Source organism: Amblyraja radiata, chromosome 20 (genome assembly GCF_010909765.2).
Source record: "Amblyraja radiata isolate CabotCenter1 chromosome 20, sAmbRad1.1.pri, whole genome shotgun sequence".
NCBI lineage: Eukaryota > Metazoa > Chordata > Chondrichthyes > Rajiformes > Rajidae > Amblyraja > Amblyraja radiata.
The window spans coordinates 41,102,191-41,125,413 of NC_045975.1; the positions used below are offsets into that span (position 1 = coordinate 41,102,191).

The following is a 23,223-nucleotide window of genomic DNA, read 5'->3' on the forward strand; positions in this document are numbered from 1 at the left end:
CTGTACCCGACTCCCCAGCATCTACTCCACCACCTACCAAGGCCCCTCCTTTCAACATCTCCACTGACCTCCTTACCCCTCCTCCACACTGCTTCCTCTCCCAGTTTGACCTGGTCACCCCTATTGAAATCTCCAAACTCATCAGCTCTTCCAAACCCACCACCTGCTCCCTCGACCCTCTCCCCACTCCCCTGTTGAAGTCCTGCCTCCCCGTACTCTGCCCCTACCTCACTAATCTCTTCAACTCCTCATTGTCCCAAGGAATTGTCCCCTCCGCTTTCAAAACTGCTGCCGTTACACCAATCCTAAAGAAACCTGGTCTTGATCCCTCCTCTCTCATTAACTACCCGCCCAATCTCAAACCTCCCCTTCCTTTCAAAAACCCTGGAGCGTATCGTTGCGTCGCAACTTCATTCCCACCTCCTTGCGTATAACCTACTTGAACCCCTCCAATCTGGCTTTCGCCCCCTCCATAGCACAGAAACTGCTCTCCTCAAAGTCCTCAACGACCTCCTCACCTCTGCTGACACTGGTTCCCTCAACATCCTCATCCTCCTCGACCTGAGCGCAGCCTTCGATACAGTGAACCATACCATCCTGCTCACCAGACTCAAGGACCTCGGCATTGAAGGCTCTGCACTCAGCTGGCTCCGTTCCTACCTTTCCAACAGATCCCACTTCATCTCTCTCCACAACCACACCTCTGCTACAGCCGCAGTCACTCAAGGCGTTCCCCAAGGCTCCGTACTCGGCCCCCTCCTCTTCATCATCTACATCCTCCCCCTTGGTCAGATACTCCGCCACTTCAATCTGGACTTCCACTGTTACGCTGATGACACCCAGATTTACCTTGGCACCAAATCCCCCCACAACCCCCCCCTCTCCCATATCAACTCCTGTTTGTCAGCTATAAAAACCTGGATGCAACATAATTTCCTCAAACTCAACAGCGATAAGACAGAATTCCTCCTCATAGGCTCCAAAGCCACACTCAGCAAAATCAATAACCCCACTCTCACCATCGACGGCACCACTGTCTCCCCATCTCCCCAGGCCCGCAACCTTGGCGTGATCTTTGATTCCACCCTCTCCCTTGAGCCTCACATCCGCCATGTCATTAAAACCTCCTTCTTTCATCTCCGCAACATCGCCAAACTCAGACCCTCTCTCACTCCGCCTGCTGCTGAAAGACTCATCCATGCCTTCATCTCCTCCCGACTGGACTATTGCAACTCACTTCTCCTTGGCATCAGCTCCACCTACATCAACCGACTCCAACTGGTCCAGAACGCAGCCGCCCGACTCATCACCCACACCAAATCCTGGCATCACATCACTCCAGTCCTCAAAAAACTTCACTGGCTTCCCATCTCCCACCGGATCACCTACAAAATCCTGGTCCTCACCTACAAAGCCCTCCACCATCTGGCCCCCACATATCTCATTGACCTCCTCTCCCCCTACCAACCCTCACGGTCCCTCAGATCCACATCAGCCGGTCTCCTCTCCATCCACAAGTCCAACCTCCGCAGTTTTGGGGACAGAGCCTTCTCCAGGGCAGCTCCCAGGCTCTGGAACTCCCTCCCCAACTGATCCGCAATTCCGTGTCCCTCCCCATCTTCCAGTCCCGCCTCAAGACCCATCTCTTCACCTCTGCCTATCCTTAGCCCCACGTCCCCGTCCCTTTTCATCTGTGCATTAATTGCCTCATGCTGTGTTTTGTATTGAATTCTGTCTTTACTTTGTGTACTAGTCATGTCTCTACTATTTATTTCATTCCCCTTACATGTTTTTCCTATACATGCTCAATTTTTGTAAGGTGTCCTTGAGACTCTTGAAAGGCGCCCATAAATAAAATGTATTATTATTATTATTACAGGAGCAAAGAGGTCCTTCTGCAGTTGTAATGGGCCCTGGTGAGTACAGAGCCACATTTGGAGTATTGTGTGCAGTTTTGGTCTCCTAATTTGAGGAAGGACAGTCTTGCTGTTGAGGGAGTGCATCGTAGGTTCATGAGGTTAATTCCTGGGATGGCGGGCCTGTCATATGATGAAAGAATAGAACGACTGGGCTTATATACACTGGGATTTAGAAATTAGAACGTGTTACCCATGTTCGGGGAGTCCAGAACCAGGGGCCACAGTTTAAGAATAGGGGATAGGCCATTTAAAACTGAGATGAGGAAAAACTGTTTCACCCGGAGAGTTGTGTATTTGTGGAATTCACTGCCTCAGAAGGCAGCGGAGGCCAATTCACTGGATGCATTCAAAAGAGAGTTAGATAGAGCTCTTAGGGCTAACGGAATCAAGGAACATGGGAGAAGGCAGGAACGGGGTACCGATTGTGGATGATCAGCATTGAATGGCGGTGCTGGCTCGAAGGGCCGAATGGCCTTCTCCTGCACGTATTGTCTGTGTATCTATGTGGTGGGTGTATGGTACGAGCTGCCGGAGGAGGTAGTTGAGGCAGGTACTATCATTACGTTTAGAAAATCTTTGGATGGATATATGGATAGGACAGGTTTGGAGGATATGGGACAAACGCAGGCAGATGGGACCAGTGTAGATGGGACATGTTGATCATTGTAGGCAAGTTGGGCTGATGGGCCTGTTTCTGTGCTGTATCACACTGAGTAACATGAGCTGCATGCATCCCTGACATTGTGACCAAATGCTTGCTCTTCGTCAGTGCACTTTGACTATAGCACACTATCGGTGGCCGATTAGGAAAATGGGAGATACGACGAGACCTGGGTGTCATGGTACACCAGTCATTGAAAGTAGGCATGCAGGTGCAGCAGGCAGTGAAGAAAGCGAATGGTATGTTGGCATTCATAGCAAAAGGATTTGAGTATAGGAGCAGGGAGGTTCTACTGCAGTTGTACAGGGTCTTGGTCAGACCACACCTGGAGTATTGTGTACAGTTTTGGTCTCCTAATCTGAGGAAATACATTCTTGCCATAGAGGGAGTACAGAGAAGGTTCACCAGACTGATTTCTGGGATGTCAGGCCTTTCATATGAAGAAAGACTGGAACTCGGCTTGTACTCGCTGGAATTTAGAAGATTGAGGGGGGAGATCTTACAGAAACTTACAAAATTCTTATGGGGTTGGACAGGCTAGATGCAGGAAGATTGTTCCCGATGTTGGGGAAGTCCAGAACAAGGGGTCACAGTTTAAGGATAAGGGGGAAGTCTTTTAGGACCGAGATGAGAAAAACATTTTTCACACAGAGTGGTGAATCGGTGGAATTCTCTGCCACAGAAGGTAGTTGAGGCCAGCTCATTGGCTATATTTAAGAGGGAGTTAGATGTGGCCCTTGTGGCTAAAGGTATGGAGAGAAGGCAGGTACAGGATACTGAGTTGGATGATCAGCCATGAACATATTGAATGGCGGTGCAGGCTAGAAGGGCCGAATGGCCTACTCCTGCACCTATTTTTTATGTTTCTATATATTTTAATGAGTCATCTCAGCTGAGTACTTGCCCTTGCTACTTGTCAAGATGTGCGTGGAGAGTAATTGTGAAACGTGTCTGACTCCGATCCCACATCAGGAAACTTGCCGCATTCTCCATGACCCTGGAGTACTGACCACTGAAGGGGGGGATGAACGGGGACACTACCTGGTGTGTGACACCCAGTAAAAGTTCACTGCTTCATTGAATCCATGTTGTGTTTCTAAAGGCATCTGGAAATTAATCAGATGTTGCTGGTTGAAGCTGAGGCAAACTGCCTGTCTTTAGTTTCCTTTTGCAATAAATCGTGATGTTATATGAATAATTCACTACTACGACAAATTCATGATTAAATGATGGTATGCGAGTACTGTTTGTGAAGCTGATGTTTCCCAGCATGGTGTAGGTATAGCAGCAAACATCACTCAATTGGTTATCTCATAGTTCCGTTTCAGATGGGTTTAAACAGAATTAATTTTGATATTTTCACATTTCGTTGCATGCAAATCTTTATTTCATAATGCTCCTCAGTAATGCACCTGTGGTCAAAAATAGTATTAAGGATTGAATGGACTAATGGTCTTGTGATTCTTTTCAATTTTGAATCGAAGCTGTCCTTGTAATTTAGGTTAGAGATCCAGCATGGCAACAGGCCCTTCGGCCCACCAAGTCCACACCGAGTCTGACCAGTCATCACCTGTACGTTAGTTCCATCCTACACACTTGGAGGCAATTTACAGAGGGCACAATAACCTACAAACCTGCATGTCTATGGGATGTGGGAGCACCTGGAGAAAATCCGTGTGGTCACACGGAGAATGTGCAAACTCCACACATACAGCACTCACAGTCAGGGTTGAACCCGCGTCTCTGGTGCTGTAAGGCAACAACTCTACTGATGTGCCACTGTGCCCCCCCTCCCCCCCCTTAATAAAATGGTGACGAAAATCGTCAATCCTTTCTCCTGTGTAAATCCTTAATCTGTCCAATGTTTCACTTTGTTTAGAGCAAAGTCAACCTGGTAAATATAGAACAGTCCAGCACAGGACTTTGGCCCACAGCAGTTTCTGTTTATTATTATCATGTGCACTGAGGTACAACCATTGTTTAGCATGCTATCTAATCAAATCAGATAATGTTGTACACTAATATAATTAAGCCAAACTCAAGTACTATAGGTAGAGCAAAGGTGTAGGCAGGAACTGCAGATGCTGATTTACACCGGATATAAACACAAAATGCTGGAGTAATTCAGCGGAACTCAGCAGCATTAGAGATATGGAAGGGGAAGGTGTGAAAACATCAGATACACAAACACCTTACCCTTCCATACCTCTAGACTCCATCTCCCCTGACTCTCAGTCTGAAGAAGGATCTTAACCCGTAAGGTCACCCATTAACTTCTCTCCAGAGATGCTGCCGGTCCCGCTGTGTTACTCCAGCATTTTGTGTCTATCTTAGATAGAGTAAAGTGGAAGATACAGAGTGCAGGACATAGTTAAAGAGATATTAATACAAAAATATTTTTTCACGGGTGTAATACCTGTTACTAAGTTCTCAGCATCGTAGCACATCAGTCCCATAGACAAAGCACAATGTCCGCAACAGGGTAGAGGTGAATCGGGCAGTACCCTCGCTTATGGAAGGACAGAAGCCTGATAACAGAGGGGAAGAAGCTGTTCCTGAGTCTGGTGGCTGAGACTACAGAGCCAGGCTTGTTTTTAGACTTGCTACATCTGCTAGAGACGACAGTTAGAGCCTTTGTTTAGGTTCTTAACAGCAAACGGGACAGCAGTGGTGATGCTCAAACATACGGCACATTGAGATCCCTCTTTGAAAATAGAGTTTGATGATAGTCAAAAGATATTTTGTATCTAAATAAGTTACTGAATTGTGTATTAAATGCAATGTGGTGGATATTCCCCATCTCAGTATTTCTGGTGGAACTATGGTTTTTATTTATGTTTGGGGATACAGCATGGCAACAGGCCCTTTGGCCCACTGAGTCCACGCCGACCATCCATCACCCGTTCACACAAATACCATGTTATCCCATCGTCTCATCCACTCTCTGCAAACAAGGGACAATTTACAGAAGGCAAATTTAACCCACAAACTCAGCACGGTGGCGCAGCAGTAGAGTTGCTGCCTTGCGGTGCCAGAGACTTGGGTTCGATCCTGACAAAAGGTGCTGTCTGTATGGAGTTTGCACGTTCTGGTTTTCTTTGGCATCTCCGAGTGGGAGCACCATCGAGTATGGCTGCCCTGCCTGCAGCTGTTTGTCCTTACATCCTTTAAAAAAAATGTAGTATGTTAAAAAGTTTTGTTTTGGAAGTCTACTCTTTTTATGTGGGGGGTGGGGGAAAGGGGGAAACTTTTTTTCTCAGTCCCTACCTGGTCGGAGATGCATCCTCCGAGCTGCATCTTCGCCCCCTCCTCGCGGCCTACCACCTGGACTGGAGCAGCGTTTCCTGCCGGGACCGACCAGGATCTTCAGCGCTGAAGCACCATCGCGGAGCGGGCGATGCTTTACCGAGGGCCGCCGTGTGGTAGGCTCCGGAGTGCTGAGACCGCCGACTCCAACATCGCGGAGCTGTGGAATTCGGGACCAGCGCGGCCTGTGGAATTCGGGAGCCGCGGTCTCCGGCAGCAAGCGGCAGTTTCAGACACTCCAAGCCGCTGAAGAGTGTTCTTCCGACGCTGGAGCTCCATCATCCGGCGAGAGGGCCTGAAACATCGGGCCACAGTTGCGGCGACTGCGGAGGCCTCAAATAGGCCCCGACCACGGGGTGAACACAGAGGAAGATGACTGGACTTCCTTCCCTCACAGTGGGAACCATTGTGGGGGGATGTTTTATGTTAAATTCTTCTTTAATGTTGTGTTTTATATTTATTGGTGTGCTGCAATGGCAACTCAAATTTCACTACACCCCCAATTGGTGTATGTGACAATAAATGGCCTTTGTCCTTTGTTTTCTCCCACACGCCAAAGACGTGCAGGTTTGTAGGTTAATTGACTTTAGTAAACTTGTGAAATTGTCCCTAGTGTGTACTCCAGTGCTAGTGTATAGGGTGGTCGCTGGTCGGTGGGCCGAAGGGCCTGTTTCCACACTGTATCTACGTCTGAAGTTAAAGTCGAAATATGAGCAAATTGGAGCACCCGGAGGAAACCCAGGGAGAATGTACAAACTCCACACAGACAGTAACTGAGATCAGGATCAAACCCGGTCTCTGGCACTGTGAGGCTGCAGCTCCAAGCATTGGCCAAAACAATGTGCTTGTCACTTGAATGGAACTTAAACGCACAACTGTCTTAATCTACGACAGGATTTGTGGCTGAAACTTAATCTTTAAATACACCTTTGTGGAGGTATGCGCTGAGTTGGCAGTGTACCAGCCTGCCTGCTCTTGGCCTTGGCTGGGAATGTTTTTGGGATGATTATAAAACATTTGCAGCACAGAATGATAGTGCTTACTCAGTGAATTGGTTCTGCAAAGTCTGGGAAAATGCTGGAGCCGTTTTCAGTCTTGTAATGTTATTGATTTGAGCTGTGAAGCTGCTGATTTCAGCTGGAGATGTATTAGTAACCCCCCCCCTTCCCAAATCTCCGTCCACACCTGGACTTGCGCTTATCTCCCCCCCCCCCCCCGCCCCCACCTGCCACATTCCTTCCTCCACCTTCACAATTTGTAACTTCAATCTTTTCTCGCACCTTTTCATCTTTAGCCTTATCAGGACACAGGATGTTGAAGTAACTCAGCGGGTCAGGCAGCATTCCTGGAGAACATGAACAGGTGACATTTCAGTTTGTAGCAAGAAGCATCCCGTCCCGAAACGTCACCTACCCATTTTCTCCACAGGTGCTGCCTGACTCGTTGAGTTGCTTCAGCACTTTGCGTATCGATTTGAAATGTTTGGATTTGGGATTCGAGGCCAAATTACAGCTCCATGAGCAAGGTCATTGTTTATTCTCCCCTATATTGGGAATGCTAAAGCTTACCCCTCAACTGGAGCAGACAGTGCACCAAAGGAACAGGCCCTTCAGCCCACAATATCTGTGCCCAACATGATGCCCAGCTAAACTGATCAAATGTACCTGCATGTAATCAATATCCCTCCATATCCACATGCTTATACAAAAACCTCTTAAAACTGCTAACATCACCACCACCCCTGGCATTGTGTTCCAGGCACCCCCCACCCTCTGTAAAAATCCTTGCCCTGCATATCTTTCAACTTTGTGTAGGAAGGAACTGCAGATGCTGGCGTATACCAAAGATAGACACAAGGTGCTGGAGTAACTCAGTGGGTAGGGCAGCATCTCTGGAGAAAAAGAACGGGTGACGTTTCATGTTGGGGCCCTTCTTCAGACGGAAGAAACGTCATCCTTCCTTTTTCTCCAGAGATGTTGCCTGACCGACTGAGTTATCTTTAAACTTTGCAACTCTCACCTTCACGCTACGCTGTTGAGTGTGGTTTGGGTTTGATAGACCACGCGCACACATGCACACATGCGCGCACACACACTCATTAGAAGCCTCATAATCATCTGCTTTAAATATAAAGGAAGAATTTGAATGGAAACAAGTGGTATAAATTACAGGGTCTCGACCCGAAACACCACCCATTCCTTCTTTCCAGAGATGCTGCCTCACCTGCTGAGTTACTCCAGCATTTTGTGTCTACCTTTGATTTTACCAACATCTGCAGTTCTTTCTTACTACCCTGGCTTTGTGATTCATTTCACTCCACGCAATGTACAAACACATATGCATGGGAACAAATAACTCAAGTTGTGCATTAGGTCTCTGAATCGCTGTATGGCAGTAAACTCCTGCCCAGGATTTCAAATCTGTGTAAAAGGTGTCATCTAGACCAGTGCTGCTTAAACTGGTGAATGGTTCAGCCAAGGGTGAATAAAATTATTTTTGGATGAATGAAGGGTTAATGACATAATTTATTCAGATATTTAGTCTGTGGAATTCTCTGCCTCAGAGGGCGGTGGAGGCCGGTTCTCTGGATACTTTCAAGAGAGAGCTAGATAAGGCTGTTAAAGATAACGGAGTCAGGAGATATGGGGAGAAGGCAGGAATGGGGTACTGATTGTGGATGATCAGCCATGATCACATTGAATGGCGGTGCTGGCTCGAGGGGCCGAATGGCCTACTCCTGCACCTATTGTCTATTTATATTTTTTTCTATACTTAAAAAAGGCATTGCCATTAAAGTGGTTAGTAAACTCTTATTGGTTTTAATGGCAGTGGAGCTGGAAATTTGATATGTTTTTCTCTCTCTACCTATGGTTTTCTAATTTCAAAGTAGCAGGATATTTCCCAAATTTACTGTAATATAACTTTTTTGGGAAGACCATGGTTTTTTTAGCACAAAATCAAAGCACGAAAGGGTAGGATGGGGTTGAAGCCCAGTGTTTAGACATTGGAATATTTTTTTATCAATCTCATCAAATGATTTTCCAACTCCAGTGTTAATTAAACGTTTTATTCCACTCCTAGTTTTCTTTCCATATTTTTAAGTTATTCAAAAAGTTCAATAAAATAAACACTTAAGAAATGAGTTAATTTTGCTCACGTGACAATAAATTATAGATCAAATTCTACACAAGGGAGAATGAGACGAAAACTACCAAAAAACATCAGAAAATTTAGTCGAGTGTGATTTAAATGTTGTGATAAAGACTCAAGGCTGAATGACACTGAAATAGTTTAAGAAGCACTGGTCTAGACACTCGGGAAATGAAAATGATTCACTTAATGAAGGGGAAAACTAATGGTGACACAAACCACAGATGCTGGAATCTTGAGCAAAACACAGAGTGCTCGGGTAGTCAACGGGTCAGGCAGCATCTGCGGAGGGAATGGACAGGCGACGTTTTGGGTCAGGAACCTTCATCAGACTGTTTGGAGGGGGGGGGGGGGGCTGGAACACATGTGGGAGCGGGACAAAGCCTGGTGAGTGATAGATGGATACAGGTGAGGGGTGTGGGTGATAGAAGTATATACAATTTATGAGAGGCATAGATGCGGTGGATGGTCAGAACCTTTTCCCCCCAGGGTGGAAATGTAACAGACTAGAGGGCTGGGCAAAGTTGGAGGAGATGTGTGGGGCAAGTTATCTTACACAGAGGATCGTGAATGCCTGGAACGTGCTGCCAGGAGTGGTGGTGGAGGCAGACATGTCTACTGACCAAGAATACTTCCATACACCACAATGAAGTACTTTGAGGGGTTAGTGAAGGTATGTATCAACTCCTGCCCCAATGATGCAGCTGGTCCAGTTGCTGCCTCACAGCGCCAAAGAACCGGGTTCGATCCTGACCTCGGGTGCTGTCTGTGCGGAGTTTGCCCGTTCCCCCTGTGACTCTGGGTGCTCCGGTTTCCTCCCACATCCCCAGGTCATGCAGGTTTGCAGGTTAATTGGTCCTCTGTAAATTGTCATTCGTGTGCAGGGAGTGGATGAGAAAGTGGAATAACACTGAACTAGTGTGAATGGGTGATCGATGGTCGGCATGGACTTGGTGGGCTGAAGGGCCTGTTTCCATGCTGTATCTCGAAACTCAACTCTGAACTCAAGCTGCTTATGATTTTTGTCTCCTGCAGATATTTCCCTTATCCATCAGTAATCTGTGCACAGAATCAGCAGCCGCAGACCACACAATCTTCCCAGCTTGAAATCAAATTGAGTTTGAATTGTGTTGTCAAATTCTGCATGTGATTATGCTTGAAATAAAGGCAATCCAGACAAAATAATTCAGCTGTACTTTGGGTTCTTAGATGCCACAAGAATGGCACTTACACGTTTACTTGGAGACCCTTGGAAGCATTGAAGTCAGTCATTCTGCTTTTAAATGGGTTGAGATGTATGGTAATTCTGTTGGTGGATAATATGCTTTTTGTTCAGAACTAAGCTTGCTTTCAGAGCCTGACATTTCTGATCATTGAAATGTGACTGTTTATGTATTAGTAATCACTCGGTTACATAAAGAGAGTGTTGAGTTTCTTGAGCAGTGGGTGTTGCTTCAACAATGATGGAGACTTTTATTTTTGGTCGGATCATATCTTTGTGGGTTTAGATGTGGAATACATTAGCCGTGTTTTCAAAAATACGCAATCCAGCCGTGTATATTATGCAAGATAGGCTGTCTCTCAAGCAGTAGCTAAAGCAAAAAGGCAGAGTACAAGTTGGGGAGAAGACACAACACGATAGAAAATGTCATTTTATTGTAGCTGTCTGCCATTCGGACACTGGAGGACCAGCAATGCCTTTGGACGTGGTCGTTTTGGTCGAAATAAGCGACGCAAGACTTTTATAAACTCTGCTATATTGGGGTAAGACAAGTGTTTTATGTAGGATTTCTGCCAAGTGCAAGTTAGTTTAGTTAGGGTGGCACGGTGGTGCAACGGTAAAGCTACTGTCTTGCAGCGCCAGGGCCACGGGTTTGATCCTGACTATGGGTGACGTTTGTACCGAGTTTGTTCGTTCTCCCCATGACTTGCGTGTGTTTTCTCCGAGATCTTCAGTTTCCTCCCACGCCCCAAAGACGGTTTGGTATAGATTTAAAATTGTCCCTACCGTGTGTGGGGTAATGTTAATATGCGGGGATCGCTGGTCGGTGTGGGCCGATGGGCCTGTTTCCGCACTGTATCTCTAGACTAAACTAAACTAATTTTTTATTGTCATGTGCAGTGATAAGATTGGATGTGTGAAATGTTTGACATAGCTGGCTCAACTTCATTCAATGAGAAGTGAAATTCGCAGTGTGTAGGAAGGAACAGCAGATGCTGGTTTATACCAAAGGATAAATACAAAGTGCTGGAGGAACTCAGAGGTCAGGCAGCATCTCTGGAGAAAAGGAATGTCTGACATTTTGGGTCAGGACCCTTCTTCAGACTGAAAGTAGATGGGAGGGAGGGGGGGGGGGGGGGGGGGAGAAACTGGAGGTAGTTAAAGGCCAGAACAAAGTAGGGCTGGCAACAGATGTCCATAATGATCCATTGTTGGCTGGGGAAGAGGTGACATTCTCAGTCTTGGGTGTAATGCTGTCATTGGGCCAGTTGACGATGAAATGGTGGGACTGGTGAGAGACAACAGACAATAGGTGCAGGAGTAGGCCATTTGGCCCTTCGAGCCAGCACCACCATTCAATGTGATCATGGCTGATCATCCCCAATCAGTACCCCGTTCCTGCCTTCTCCCCATATCCACTGACTCCGCTATCTAGCTCTCTCTTGAAAGTATCCAGAGAACGAGCCTCCACCGCCCTCTGAGGCAGAGAATTCCACAGACTCACAACTCTCTGTGAGAAAAAGTGTTTCCTCGTCTCCATTCTAAATGGCTTACCCCTTATTCTTAAACTGTGGCCCCTGGTTCTGGTCTCCCCCAACATCGGGAACATGTTTCCTGCCTCTAGCGTGTCCAAACCCTTAACAATCTTATGTTTCAATAAGATGCCCTCTCATCCTTCTAAACTCCAGAGTATACAAGCCCAGCTGCTCCATTCTCTCAGCATATGACAGTCCCGCCATCCTGGGAATTAACCTTGTAAACCTACGCTGCACTCCCTCAATAGCTAGAATGTCCTTCCTCAAATTAGGGGACCAAAACTACACACCATACTCCAGGTGTGGTCTCACTAGGGCTCTGTACAACTGCAGAAGGATCTCTTTGCTCCTATACTCGACTCCTCTTGTTATAAAGGCCAACATGCCATTCGCTTTCTTCACTGTCTGCTGTACCTGCATGCTTACTTTCATAGACTGATGAACAAGGACCCCCAGATCCCGTTGTACTTCCCCTTTTCCCAACTTGACGCCATTTAGATAGTAATCGGCCTTCCTGTTTTTGATACCAAAGTGGATAACCTTACATTTATCCACATTAAACTTCATCTGCCATGCATCTGCCCACTCCCCCCAACCTGTCCAAGTCACGCTGCATTCTCATAGCATCCTCCTTACAGTTCACACTGCCACTCAGCTTTGTGTCATCTGCAAATTTGCTAATGTTACTTTGAATCCCTTCATCCAAATCTTTGATGTATATTGTAAATAGCTGCGGTCCCAGCACCGAGCCTTGCGGTACCCCACTAGTCACTGCCTGCTATTCTGAAAAGCACCCGTTAATCCCTACACTTTGTTTCCTGTCTGCCAACCAATTTTCTATCCATGTCAGCACTTTACCCCCAATACCATGTGCCCTAATTTTGCCCACTAATTTCCTTTGTGGGACCTTATCAAATGTTTTCTGAAAGTCCAGGTACACTACATCCACTGGCTCTCCCTTGTTCATTTTCCTTGTTACATCCTCAAAAAATTCCAGAGATAATAGATTTGTTGATGCAGTGAAGCAAATGGCTTTACTGTTTCTCTTATTGTAACTACTATATGAGCAAGTGGTATGAACATTGACTTCTCAAACTTCAGGTAGAGTTTGCTTTCTCTCTCCATCCCCAGCTCTCCCACAAGTCTTACTGCCTCTGCCTACATTCGTTCACTGTCCTCCCCTGATATCAGTCTGAAGAAGGGTCTCGACCCGAAACATCGCAAATTCCTTCTCTCCATAGATCTGGATCTCTGACGAGAAGGAATTGGTGACATTGGGGCTAAAGAAAGGCCTCGACCCGAAACGTCACCCATTCCTTCTCTCCAGAGATGCAGCCTGTCCCGCTGTGGTACATCTAATAACTGAACAATATACTGATCAAAGGTGAAGGGAAGCCATGCAGATTTATTGAATGCAACAGAGCTGTAAGTTTATAACTAGAGGGACACAAAGTGCAGGTGTAACTCAGCAAGTCAGGCGGCATCTCTGAAGAACATGGCTAGGTGACGTTCCTGGTCGGGGCTTTTCTTCAGAACTTGTTCAGAACTATCTTCAGACCCCCCCCCCCCCCACTTTGTGTCTTTCATAACCGTTCTTTTGTGTGGAAAGGAACCGCAGATAGATACAAATGCTGGAGTAACAAAGCGGGTCGGGAAGTATCTCTGAATAAAAAGATAAGTGACGTTTTGGGACACCCATTTATTTTCTCCATATCCTTGTTTCTACAAGTTTATACCTCGACTGGAACTTAACTTGAAGGAAACAATTAAATGAACTGCAAGTTGGAAGACGCAAGAAACAACAGAAAAAGAGACAAAGTGCTGGAGTAACTCAGCGGTCAGACAGCATCTCTGGAGAACATGGATAGGTGATGTTTTGGGTCGGGACCCATCTTCAGACTGAAGAAAGGTCCCAACCGAATACACCTCTTATCCATGTTCTCCAAGATCAGTATGGGAATGGGAAGGAGAGTTTTAAATGGTTAACAACGGGGAGATCCAGCTTGGTGGACCAAAAGCAAGTGTTCAGCAAAACGATCGCATTTCAGTCCCTAGTTTACCAAACAAAGACACAAAGCACTAGAGTAACACAGTAGGTCAGACATCACCTCCGGTAAACATGGATAACTGACGTTTAGGGTCGGGACTCTTCTTCATACGAGTTGCCAGCTTGGTTTATGATCCAAATATTTCTGATCCCGCATGCAGTTAGATCACAACACAAAATGCTGGAGGAACTCAGTGGGTTAGGCAGCATTTGGAGGGAATGGGCAGGTGACGTTTTAGGTCGAGACCCCTCCATGAACTCTGGAGAAGACAAGTGTAGAGGAAGGATACGTGGCTATGGAGTGAGTCTGGGTCAACATGGTGGGAGAGCAGCAGCAAACATCGAGGGGGAGCAGTGAGAGAGGGTCTCATAGAACTCGTGTCGGAAGGAGGAGAATGCAGGAGAATGGGAATGGGAGCAAAAAAACAATTAGCCGCAATCGAATGGCGGAGTAGATTCAATGGGCCAAGTGGCCTAATTGTGCTCCTATGTCCTATGGTTTTAACTTCTTAAATATAGGCATCCTTTGTTGAGGTTTAACAGTTGAGCAGTTCAATGGAGGCGCAAGGAACTGCAGATGCTGGAATCTTGATCAAAACAATGTGCTGGAGGAACACTGGGCAGCATGGTGGCACAGCGGTAGAGCTGCTGCCTTACAGCACCAGAGATCCAGGTTCAATCCTGACTCTGTACGGAGTTGGTACATTCTCCCCGTGACCCCGTGGGCTCCGGTTTCTCCTCACTTTCCAAAGACGTACAGCTTTGTCGGTTAATTTGGCTTTGGTAAAAATTGTAAATTGTCCCTCGTGTGGATAGGATAGTGTAGAGGGATTGTTTGTTGGCGCAGACTCGGTGGGCCGAAGGGCCTGTTTCCGCACTGTATCTCTAAACCAAAATTAAACTGTAGATGCTGCTTGACCCACTGAGTTCCTCCAGTACTTTGCTTTGCTGAAGATGTACCTGCAGTCCCTTGTCTCTCTTATTTACAAAATGTTCAGTCCTTGTAGGATTTGAGGAAGCTTACTGCCCGGAATTCTAAAATATAAAATGTACTGTACATTGTGTGTAGGATGCATACTCGCCAACGGACCAGTATTTGCCATCTATGTTTAATGCGGGGAGTGTTTCAGAAGTTAGTATTTGAAAAACACCAGTAATTTATTGAACATTTAAACTGCAATTAGTTCTCCTGAATATTCAGTAGTATGGGGTCTACAATAACCCTGTGCCCAGTTAGTGCATGACTGCTTTGTAAATGTAACATGTTGTATTGGGGGGGGGGATACACACATTTAATGCTTGACAAATGATGTTGAAAGTTATTGATCTTGAATGCTTGAGTTTGGACACACATCATAATCCACATTTTCACTCAAAGGCAATGGCCCATTAGTGTTGTAATGGAGCTGGCGAGAGTAATTTTGACATAAATTGCTGTCAAGTTTGACATGGGTAGATTAAAACAGCAGGAATGAAAAGTCTGTTCATTATTCAGTGCATTTGTGGAAATGGTGAACTTGTTGTGTTGCAATTACTCTGAAAGTGAGAATTACAGAACACAAAATGAATGTAAGTCGGCATATATGACGCAGTGAATCTATACATCAACATCTCGGAACTAAATGTAGACATGGCAAATGTGAAATGTATCACTTTGGCCAAAATGTTGCTGGAATGAAAATAAATATGTAACAATTGTGCTGTGTACAGGAAGGAACTGCAGATGCTGGTTTAAACCATAGATAAACACAAAAAGCTGGAGTGACTCAGCGGGCCAGATAGCATCTCTGGAGAAAAAAGGAATAGGTGGCGTTTTGGGTCGAGACCTACACTCATTTTATAACTTTGCATCCGGCTCTCCATAGTGGAGAAATGATATGATTGTTGGCTTCTTGAAGATAGATGGATTGGTTATTTTTAAAGTAGAGATTTATAGGTTCTTGATTAGGAAAGGTGTCAAAGGTTACAGAGAGGAGGCAGGGAGAATGGGGTTGAGACGGAAAGATAGATCAGCCTTGATTAAATGGTGGAGCAGACTTGATGGGCCGATTGGCCCAATTCTGCTATGTCATCATCTAATGGTCTTATGATTGGCACAATTAGGGGCGGTACAGTGGGTTCGTGGTAGAGTTGCTGACTCACAGCCCCAAAGACCCAGATTCGATCCTGACCGAGGGTGCTGTCTATGTGGAGTTTGCATGTTCTCCCCGTGACCAATTGGATGATGTCTATGTGGAGTTTGCATGTTCTCCCCGTGACCTTTGGGTGCTCTGGTTTCCTCACACACTCCAAAGGTCTACAGGTTTGTAGGTTCATTGGCTTTGGTCAAGATTGTAAATTGTCCCTTGTGTGTAGGGTAGTGTTAGTGTACAAGGGGATCGCTGGTCGGTGCAGACTCAGTGGGCCCAAGGGCCTGTTTTTGCGCTGTTACTCTGAACTAAACAAACAATTGTGAAAAAGGAATGCTGTTGGGTGTCGGAATTTACTGAGTGTGCACTAAAGTTATAGTTAGAGTTTCTGCATGGTTTAGCATTTGGATTATTTTCTTGTGATTTAGAGGAATGGCAGGAAAATTGATGAAAGATGGCAAACCAAAAGTAAGATAAACAATGGCTGCCTCGCCAACAGTCTGTCTGTCCTTTCCTTTGTGTCTGTTTTTTAATGTTCTTTAGCTTGTTTTGTGTGGGGGGGGGGGGGGAGTTGGGGGAAACTTTTTTTAAATCTCTTACCTCGATGGAGATGTGATTTTCTTTTTTTTCCGTGTCGTATCTCCGTCCGCACTATGGCCTAACATCGTAGAGTTGGCAGCCTTTGCTGGAGATCGACCGAGAGCTCCATCGCGGGAGCCTGCGGACTTCCCATCACGGACCTCGCAATCTCTGTCGGGGGGACGTCTAAGGGGCTCCAACCGTGGGAGCTATGGGACTCTAACATCGTGGAGCCCGCGGTCTCTGGTCAGAGACCGACTTCGGGGAGTCCAAGCCGCAGGAGCTTTCGACAGCCCTGATGCGGAAGTTTCGACCGCCCCGACGCAGGGGGTTTGACCGCCGGCTACGGGAGCTTCGATCGCCCCGACGGATGGTTCAACTGCCCCGACCACGGGAGAATAAAGAGGAAGGAGATTGCCTTCCATCACAGTGAGGAACATGGGGAATCTCCTGTGGAGGTTGTTTATGATAACTTTATGTAGTTGTGTGTTTTGTTGCTTTTTGTTTTAGTATGGCTGTATGGTCATTTGAATCTCACTGTCCAATTGGTACAGGTGACAATAAACTGACTTTGAAATCTTGAACGCTCAGCAAATCGGGCAGCATTTGATGAGGGAAGTGATAGGCCCTTTCAGATGATGATCTATCCTGCCCAAGATGGAATCCGAGCATGGCGACTGGTTACATCCTGGTCCCAGAGGAGGGTTTGCTATCATGCAATATAATGGCTCCACTTTTGGGCAGTGGGCAGGTGCTATAGACCTGCAGGAGAAGGTAGCCGCACCCGCCCCCACGAGTCTTGAGCAGATGGGGCTCGTCAGCCTGGGAAGGCGGTCCATCTAGGAGAGGGAAAACTCTGATTTAAAACCTCCACTGCCTTGTGGCCATATCCAGTCATGGAAAAGGCTCCTGGAGTAAACCTCAAGAAAATCCGGAGTTGGAGCCCCTAAGGCAGTTTGTCGTTGTCTACAACCTCGCTCTGGCAGCTCCTGCAACGGCTGGTGCCAAAGTGTAACGGCCCTGCTGTTCTTTTGGATCAATCAGCCCGACGTGGAGAGGGGGGACGTGCTGCATGGGCAACATATGACATCGCCCATGCTTGCATCCGACCACACATCACCTGCTGCTCGAGCCGAGGTTTGGAGCAAGCAGCCAACAACTCAGATGCATCACCCATGGTCAGTCATGACTGAGGGGGGCCTACAAAGAAGAAGCTCCACCTTTGAATGCCTCTCCAACCTGTAAACCCAACGCTATTTGTAATTGCTGCTCTATCTTCCTATTTGCTGTGTGTATTGTATGCGAGTTTGGTTTGATTGGATTTGTGTATGGTATGTAATTTAGTTGAGAGACGCAGCATGGAAAGAGGCCCTTCAGCCCACCGAGTCCATGCCGACCGTCGATCACCCGTTCACACTTGTTTTGTGTTATCACACTTTCTCATCCACTCCATACCCACCAGGGGCAATTTACAGAAGAACGATTAACCTGCAAACCCACTTGTCTTAGGGATGTGCGGAGGAGACTGAAGAGAAAGATTTAATAGGAACCTGAAGGGCAACTTTTCCCACTCGGCGTGGTGGGCATATGCAACAAGGTGCAAGAGAAAGTAGTTGAGACGGGTACAGTAACAGCATTTAAATGATATTTGGACAGATACATGGATGGGAAATGTTTAGAGGGATATGGGACGAGCTCGGCCGAAGGGCCTGTTTCTGTGCTGTATGATGCTATGTAAAGATACAATTCCCCAATAGTTGGAGTGTAACATAGTCTTGTTCCAAACATGAACCTCGAGATTCTGTGCGTCTTTGTGGCTTGGAGCAGCGGTATAGTCGCTGCCTTACAGCTCCAGGGACCTGGGTTCGATCCTGACCTATGGGTGCCGTCTGTACATAGTTTGTACGTTCTCCCCGTGACCTGCGTGGGTTTTCTCCAAGATCTTCAGTTTCCTCCCACACTCAAGACATACAGGTTTGCAGGTTAATTGGCTGGGTGTAAATGTAAAATTGTCCCTAGTGTGTGTAGGATAGTGTTAATGTGCGGGGATCGCTGGTTGGTGTGGACTCGGTGGGCTGAAAAACCTGTTTCTGTGTTGTATCTCTAAACTAACTAAAGCTAAATATATTAAACTGCATAGAAATGTGTCGAAGTCCCGCGATCTAATCCACAATCGCCAATGAATGTGTTTGGACGGCACATTCAGTGGGCAGACTGTAATGTTTTAAAACTCTCTTTCCATGGGAGAACAAGGAAAGGTTTCTGCCTGGAAGGACATGAGAGGAAGAAACACTTGCTTCTTTCAGAAAACACTTGTGCATGAGCCTATAGGCTGTGGAGAGTGAGCTGGGAAAGAGATGAGGCTTCTACCCCTCTACTCTGGCAAGATGCCAGAAGGGGTTTAGTGTGCGCTCCATTGTAATTGTATTAAGTGACGATCAAATTCATCACTGAAAGATGCAATCATGGAAGCACAGTGTTCCTCTGATTCTGCTGTACATGTTCATTTGCCAGTATGAGTTTGAATAAGGTTTATGGAAAGAAATGCTCTCCTTGATTAGGGGTGTTTAAACTGTGGTGGCAGGACTGCAAATAGACTTGGAATTATTAAACTGCTTTCAGTTCACTGTGTGAATTCTGCTTGTTGACTAGAATCTAGGTCAAGTACATTCCTTGGCATATCTGCTCAAGTTCCACCGAGCTTGCATGAAATGGTGGTCAGATTTTAATTAACGTGTCCAAGCAATTTTACATTGGAAAGCAGTTATGCTGTGTTATTCAGTGGCGTAGGGAATAACTGCAGAAAGGCATGAGACTGGATAAGTAAGGCACGGTGGTGCAGCGGCGGAGTTGATGCATCACAGCACCAGAGACCCAGGTTTGATCCTGACTATGGGTGTTGTCTGTACGGAGTTTGTATGTTCTCCCTGTGACCACGTGCGTTTTCTCTGGGAGCTCCGACTTCCTCCAACACTCCAAAGAAGTGTAGATTTATCAGTTAATTGGCTTTGGTAAAATTGTAATTTGTCCCTAGTGTGTAGGATAGGGCTAGTGTACGGGGATCGCTAGTCGATGCGGACTCAGTGAACCTAAGGACCTCTTTCTGTATCTCTAAAGTTGTACATACAGTGCCCTCCATAATGTTTAGGACAAAGATCCATCATTTTTTTTATTTGCCTCTGCAATTTGAGATTTGTAATAGAAAAAAATCACATGTGGTTAAAGAGCACATTGTCAGATTTTAATAAAGGCCATTTTTATACATTTTGGTTTCACCATGTAGAAATTGCAGCAGTGTTTATACATATGCTTTGTTTGATGATGTTCTGACTGTGACTCTATTTATATGTTCTCTGTTTTAAAAAAAAAATTATTGTCTGTAACTGTGGATCTGTGCTGCTGCCTGTCTTGGCCAGGACTCTCTTGTAAAAGAGATTTTTAATCTCAATGAGACTTATCCTGGTTAAATAAAGGTTAAATAAAAATAAAATAAAAAAACATAGTCCCCCCATTTCAGGGCAACATAATGTTTGGGACACACCAATGTAATGTAAATGAAAGTAGTCGTGTTTAGTATTTTGTTGCATGTCCTTTGCATACAATGACTGCTTGAAGTCTGCGATTCATGGACATCACCAGTTGCTGAGTGTCTTCACTGGCGATGCTCTGCCAGGCCTGTATTGCAGCCATCTTTAGCTTATGTTTAAGAAGGAACTGCAGATGCTGGAAAATCGAAGGTAGACAAAAGTGCTGGAGAAACTCAGCGGGTGCAGCAGCATCTATGGAGCGAAAGAAATAGGTAAATAGGAAACCCTTCTTCAGACTGATTAGCTTATGCTTGTTTTGGGGGCTAGTGCCCTCAGTTTTCTCTTCAGCATATAAAAGGCATGCTCAATTGGGTTCAGATCGGGTGATCGACTTGGCCACTCAAGAATTTACCATTTTTTAGCTTTGGAAAACTCCTTTGTTGCTTTAGCAATATGTTTGGGATCATTGTCTTGCTGTAGAATGAACCGCCGGCCAATGAGTTTTGAGGCATTTGTTTGAACTTGAGCAGATAGGATGTGTCTATACACTTCAGAATTAATTATACTACTGCCATCAGCAGTTGTATCATCAATGAAGATAAATGAGCCAGTACCTTCAGCAGCCATACAAGCCTAGGCCATAACACCCCCACCACCGTGTTTCATAGATGAGGTGGTTTGCTTTAAATCTTGAGCAGTTCCTTCTCTCCTCTATACTTTGCTCTTGCCATCACTCTTGATATAAATTAATCTTCGTCTCATCTGTCCACAAGACCTTTTTCCAGAACTTTTAAGTATTTCTTGGCAAACTGTAACCTGGCCATCATATTTTTGCGGCTAACCAGTGGTTTGCATCTTACAGTGTCGCCCCTGGATATCTGCTCATGAAGTTTTTTGCGGACAGTGGTCATTGACAAATCCACACCTGACTCCTGAAGAGTGTTTCTGATCTGTCGGACAGGTGTTTGGAGATTTTTCTTTATTCTAGAGAGAATTATTTTGTCATCAGCTCTGGAGGTCTTCCTTAGCCTGCCAGTCCCTTTATGATTAGTAAGCTCACCAGTGCTCTCTTTCTTCTTAATGATGTTCCGAACAGTTGATTTTGGTAAGCCTAAGTTTTGGCTGATGTCTCTTAACAGTTTTATTCTTGTTTCTCAGTCTCATAATGGATTCTTTGACTTTCATTGGCACAACTTTGGTCCTCATGTTGATAAACAGTAATAAAAGTTTCCAAAGGTGATGGAAAGACTAGGTGCTGAGAGCTCTCTTATACCTGCATTAAGGAGGCATTTAAACACACCTGAGCAATTACAAACACCTGTGAAGCCATGTGTCCCAAACATTATGATGCCCTGAAATGGGGGGACTATGTATAAACACAGCTGTAATCTCTACATGGTGAAACCAAAATGTATAAAAATACCCTTTAATTAAATCTGACAATGTGTACTTTAACCACATGTGATTTTTTTCTATTACAAATCACAAATTGTGGAGTACAGAGGCAAATACAGTGCATTCAGAAAGTATTCAGACTCCTTCACTTTTTTCCACATTTTGATATGTCACAGCTTTATTCTAAAATGGATTAAATTCATTTTATTTTTTATCACCAATCTACACACAATACCTTGTAATAAAAAAGCAAAATCAGGTGTTTAGAAATTTTTGCAAATAATTAAAAATAAATAACAGAAATATCACATTTACATAAGTATTCAGGCCCTTTACTCAGTACTTTGTTGAGGCACATTTGGCAGCGATTACAGCCTCAAGTCCTCTTGGGTATGACACTACAAGCTTGGCACACCTGTATTTGGGTAATTTCTCCCATTCATGTCTTCAGATCCTCTCGTGCTCTGTCAGGTTGGATGGGGAGCGTCGATGCACAGCTATTTTCAGGTCCCTCCAGAGATGTTCAATCGGGTTCAAGTCCGGACTCTGGCTGGGCCACTCAAGGACATTCATAGACTTGACACGAAGCCAATCCTGCGTTGTCTTGGCTGTGTGCTTAGGGTCGTTGTCCTGTTGGAAGGTGAACCTCCGCCCCAGTCTGAGGTCCAGAACGCTCTGGAGCAGGTTTTCAACAAGGATCTCTCTGTACTTTGCTCCGTTCATCTTTCCCTTGATCCTGACTAGTCTCCCAGTTCCTGCCGCTGAAAAACATCCCCACAGCATGATGCTGCCACCACCATGCTTCATCGTAGGTATGTTATTGGCCAGGTGATGAGCAGTGCCTGGTTTCCTCCAAACGTGACGCTTGGCATTCAGGACAAAGAGCTCAATCTTGGTTTCATCTGACCAGAGAATCGTGTGTATCATGCCTTTTGGCAAACTCCAAGAGGGCTGTCATGTGCCTTTTACTGAGGAGTGGCTTCCATCTGGCCATTCTACCATAAAGGCCTGATTGGTGGAGTACTGTAGATATAGTTGTCCTTCTGGAAGGTTCTCCCATCTCCACAAAGGAACTCTGGAGCTCTGTCAGAGTGACCATCGGGTTCTTGATCACCTCCCTGACCAAGGCCCTTCTCCCCTGATTGCTCAGTTTGGCCGGGCGGCCAGCTCTATGAAGAGTCCTGATGGTTCCAATGTTCTTCCATTTAAGAATGACGGAGGCCACTGTGCTCTTCAGGACCTGCAATGCTGCAGAAATTGTTTTATACCCATCCCCACATCTGTGTCTCGACACAATCCTGTCTCGGAGGTCTACGGCCAATTCCTTGGTCTTCATGGCTTGGTTTTTGCTCTGACATGCACTGTCAATTGTGGGACTTTATATAGACAGGTGCGTGCCTTTCCAAATCATGTCCAATCAATTTAATTTACCACTGCTGGATTCCAATCAAGTTGTAGAAACATCTCAAGGATAATCAATGGAAACAGGATGAACCGAAGCTCAATTTTGAGTGTCATTGCAAAGGGTCTGAATACTTATGTAAATGTGATATTTCAGTTATTTCTTTTTAATTACTTTGCAAAAATCTCAAAACACCTGTTTTTGCTGCTTCATTCTGGGGTATTGTGTGTAGATTGATGATTTAAAAAAAAATGTTTTAATCAATTTTAAAATAAGGCTGTAACGTAACAAAATGTGGAAAAAGTGAAGGGATCTGAATACTTTCTGAATGCACTGTAAATAAATGATGGG

General features: G+C 45.5%; 1 protein-coding gene across 6 annotated transcripts in view; it reads left to right on the top strand.

Annotated features, from left to right (window-relative positions):
• The window catches only part of plekha7 (pleckstrin homology domain containing A7), a 303,895-nt gene that overhangs the window by 35,047 nt on the left and 245,625 nt on the right, over window positions 1-23,223 (top strand). Inside the window, exon 1 of one of the 6 annotated variants that reach the window (XM_033038482.1) lies at window positions 10,442-10,800. The exons of the other annotated variants lie outside the window; for them this stretch is intronic. Coding sequence (XP_032894373.1) covers window positions 10,682-10,800 — 119 coding nt within the window. The 5' untranslated portion in view covers window positions 10,442-10,681. Of the gene's footprint in view, window positions 1-10,441; window positions 10,801-23,223 lie in introns of those variants that run through there. 6 annotated transcript variants of the gene reach the window in all.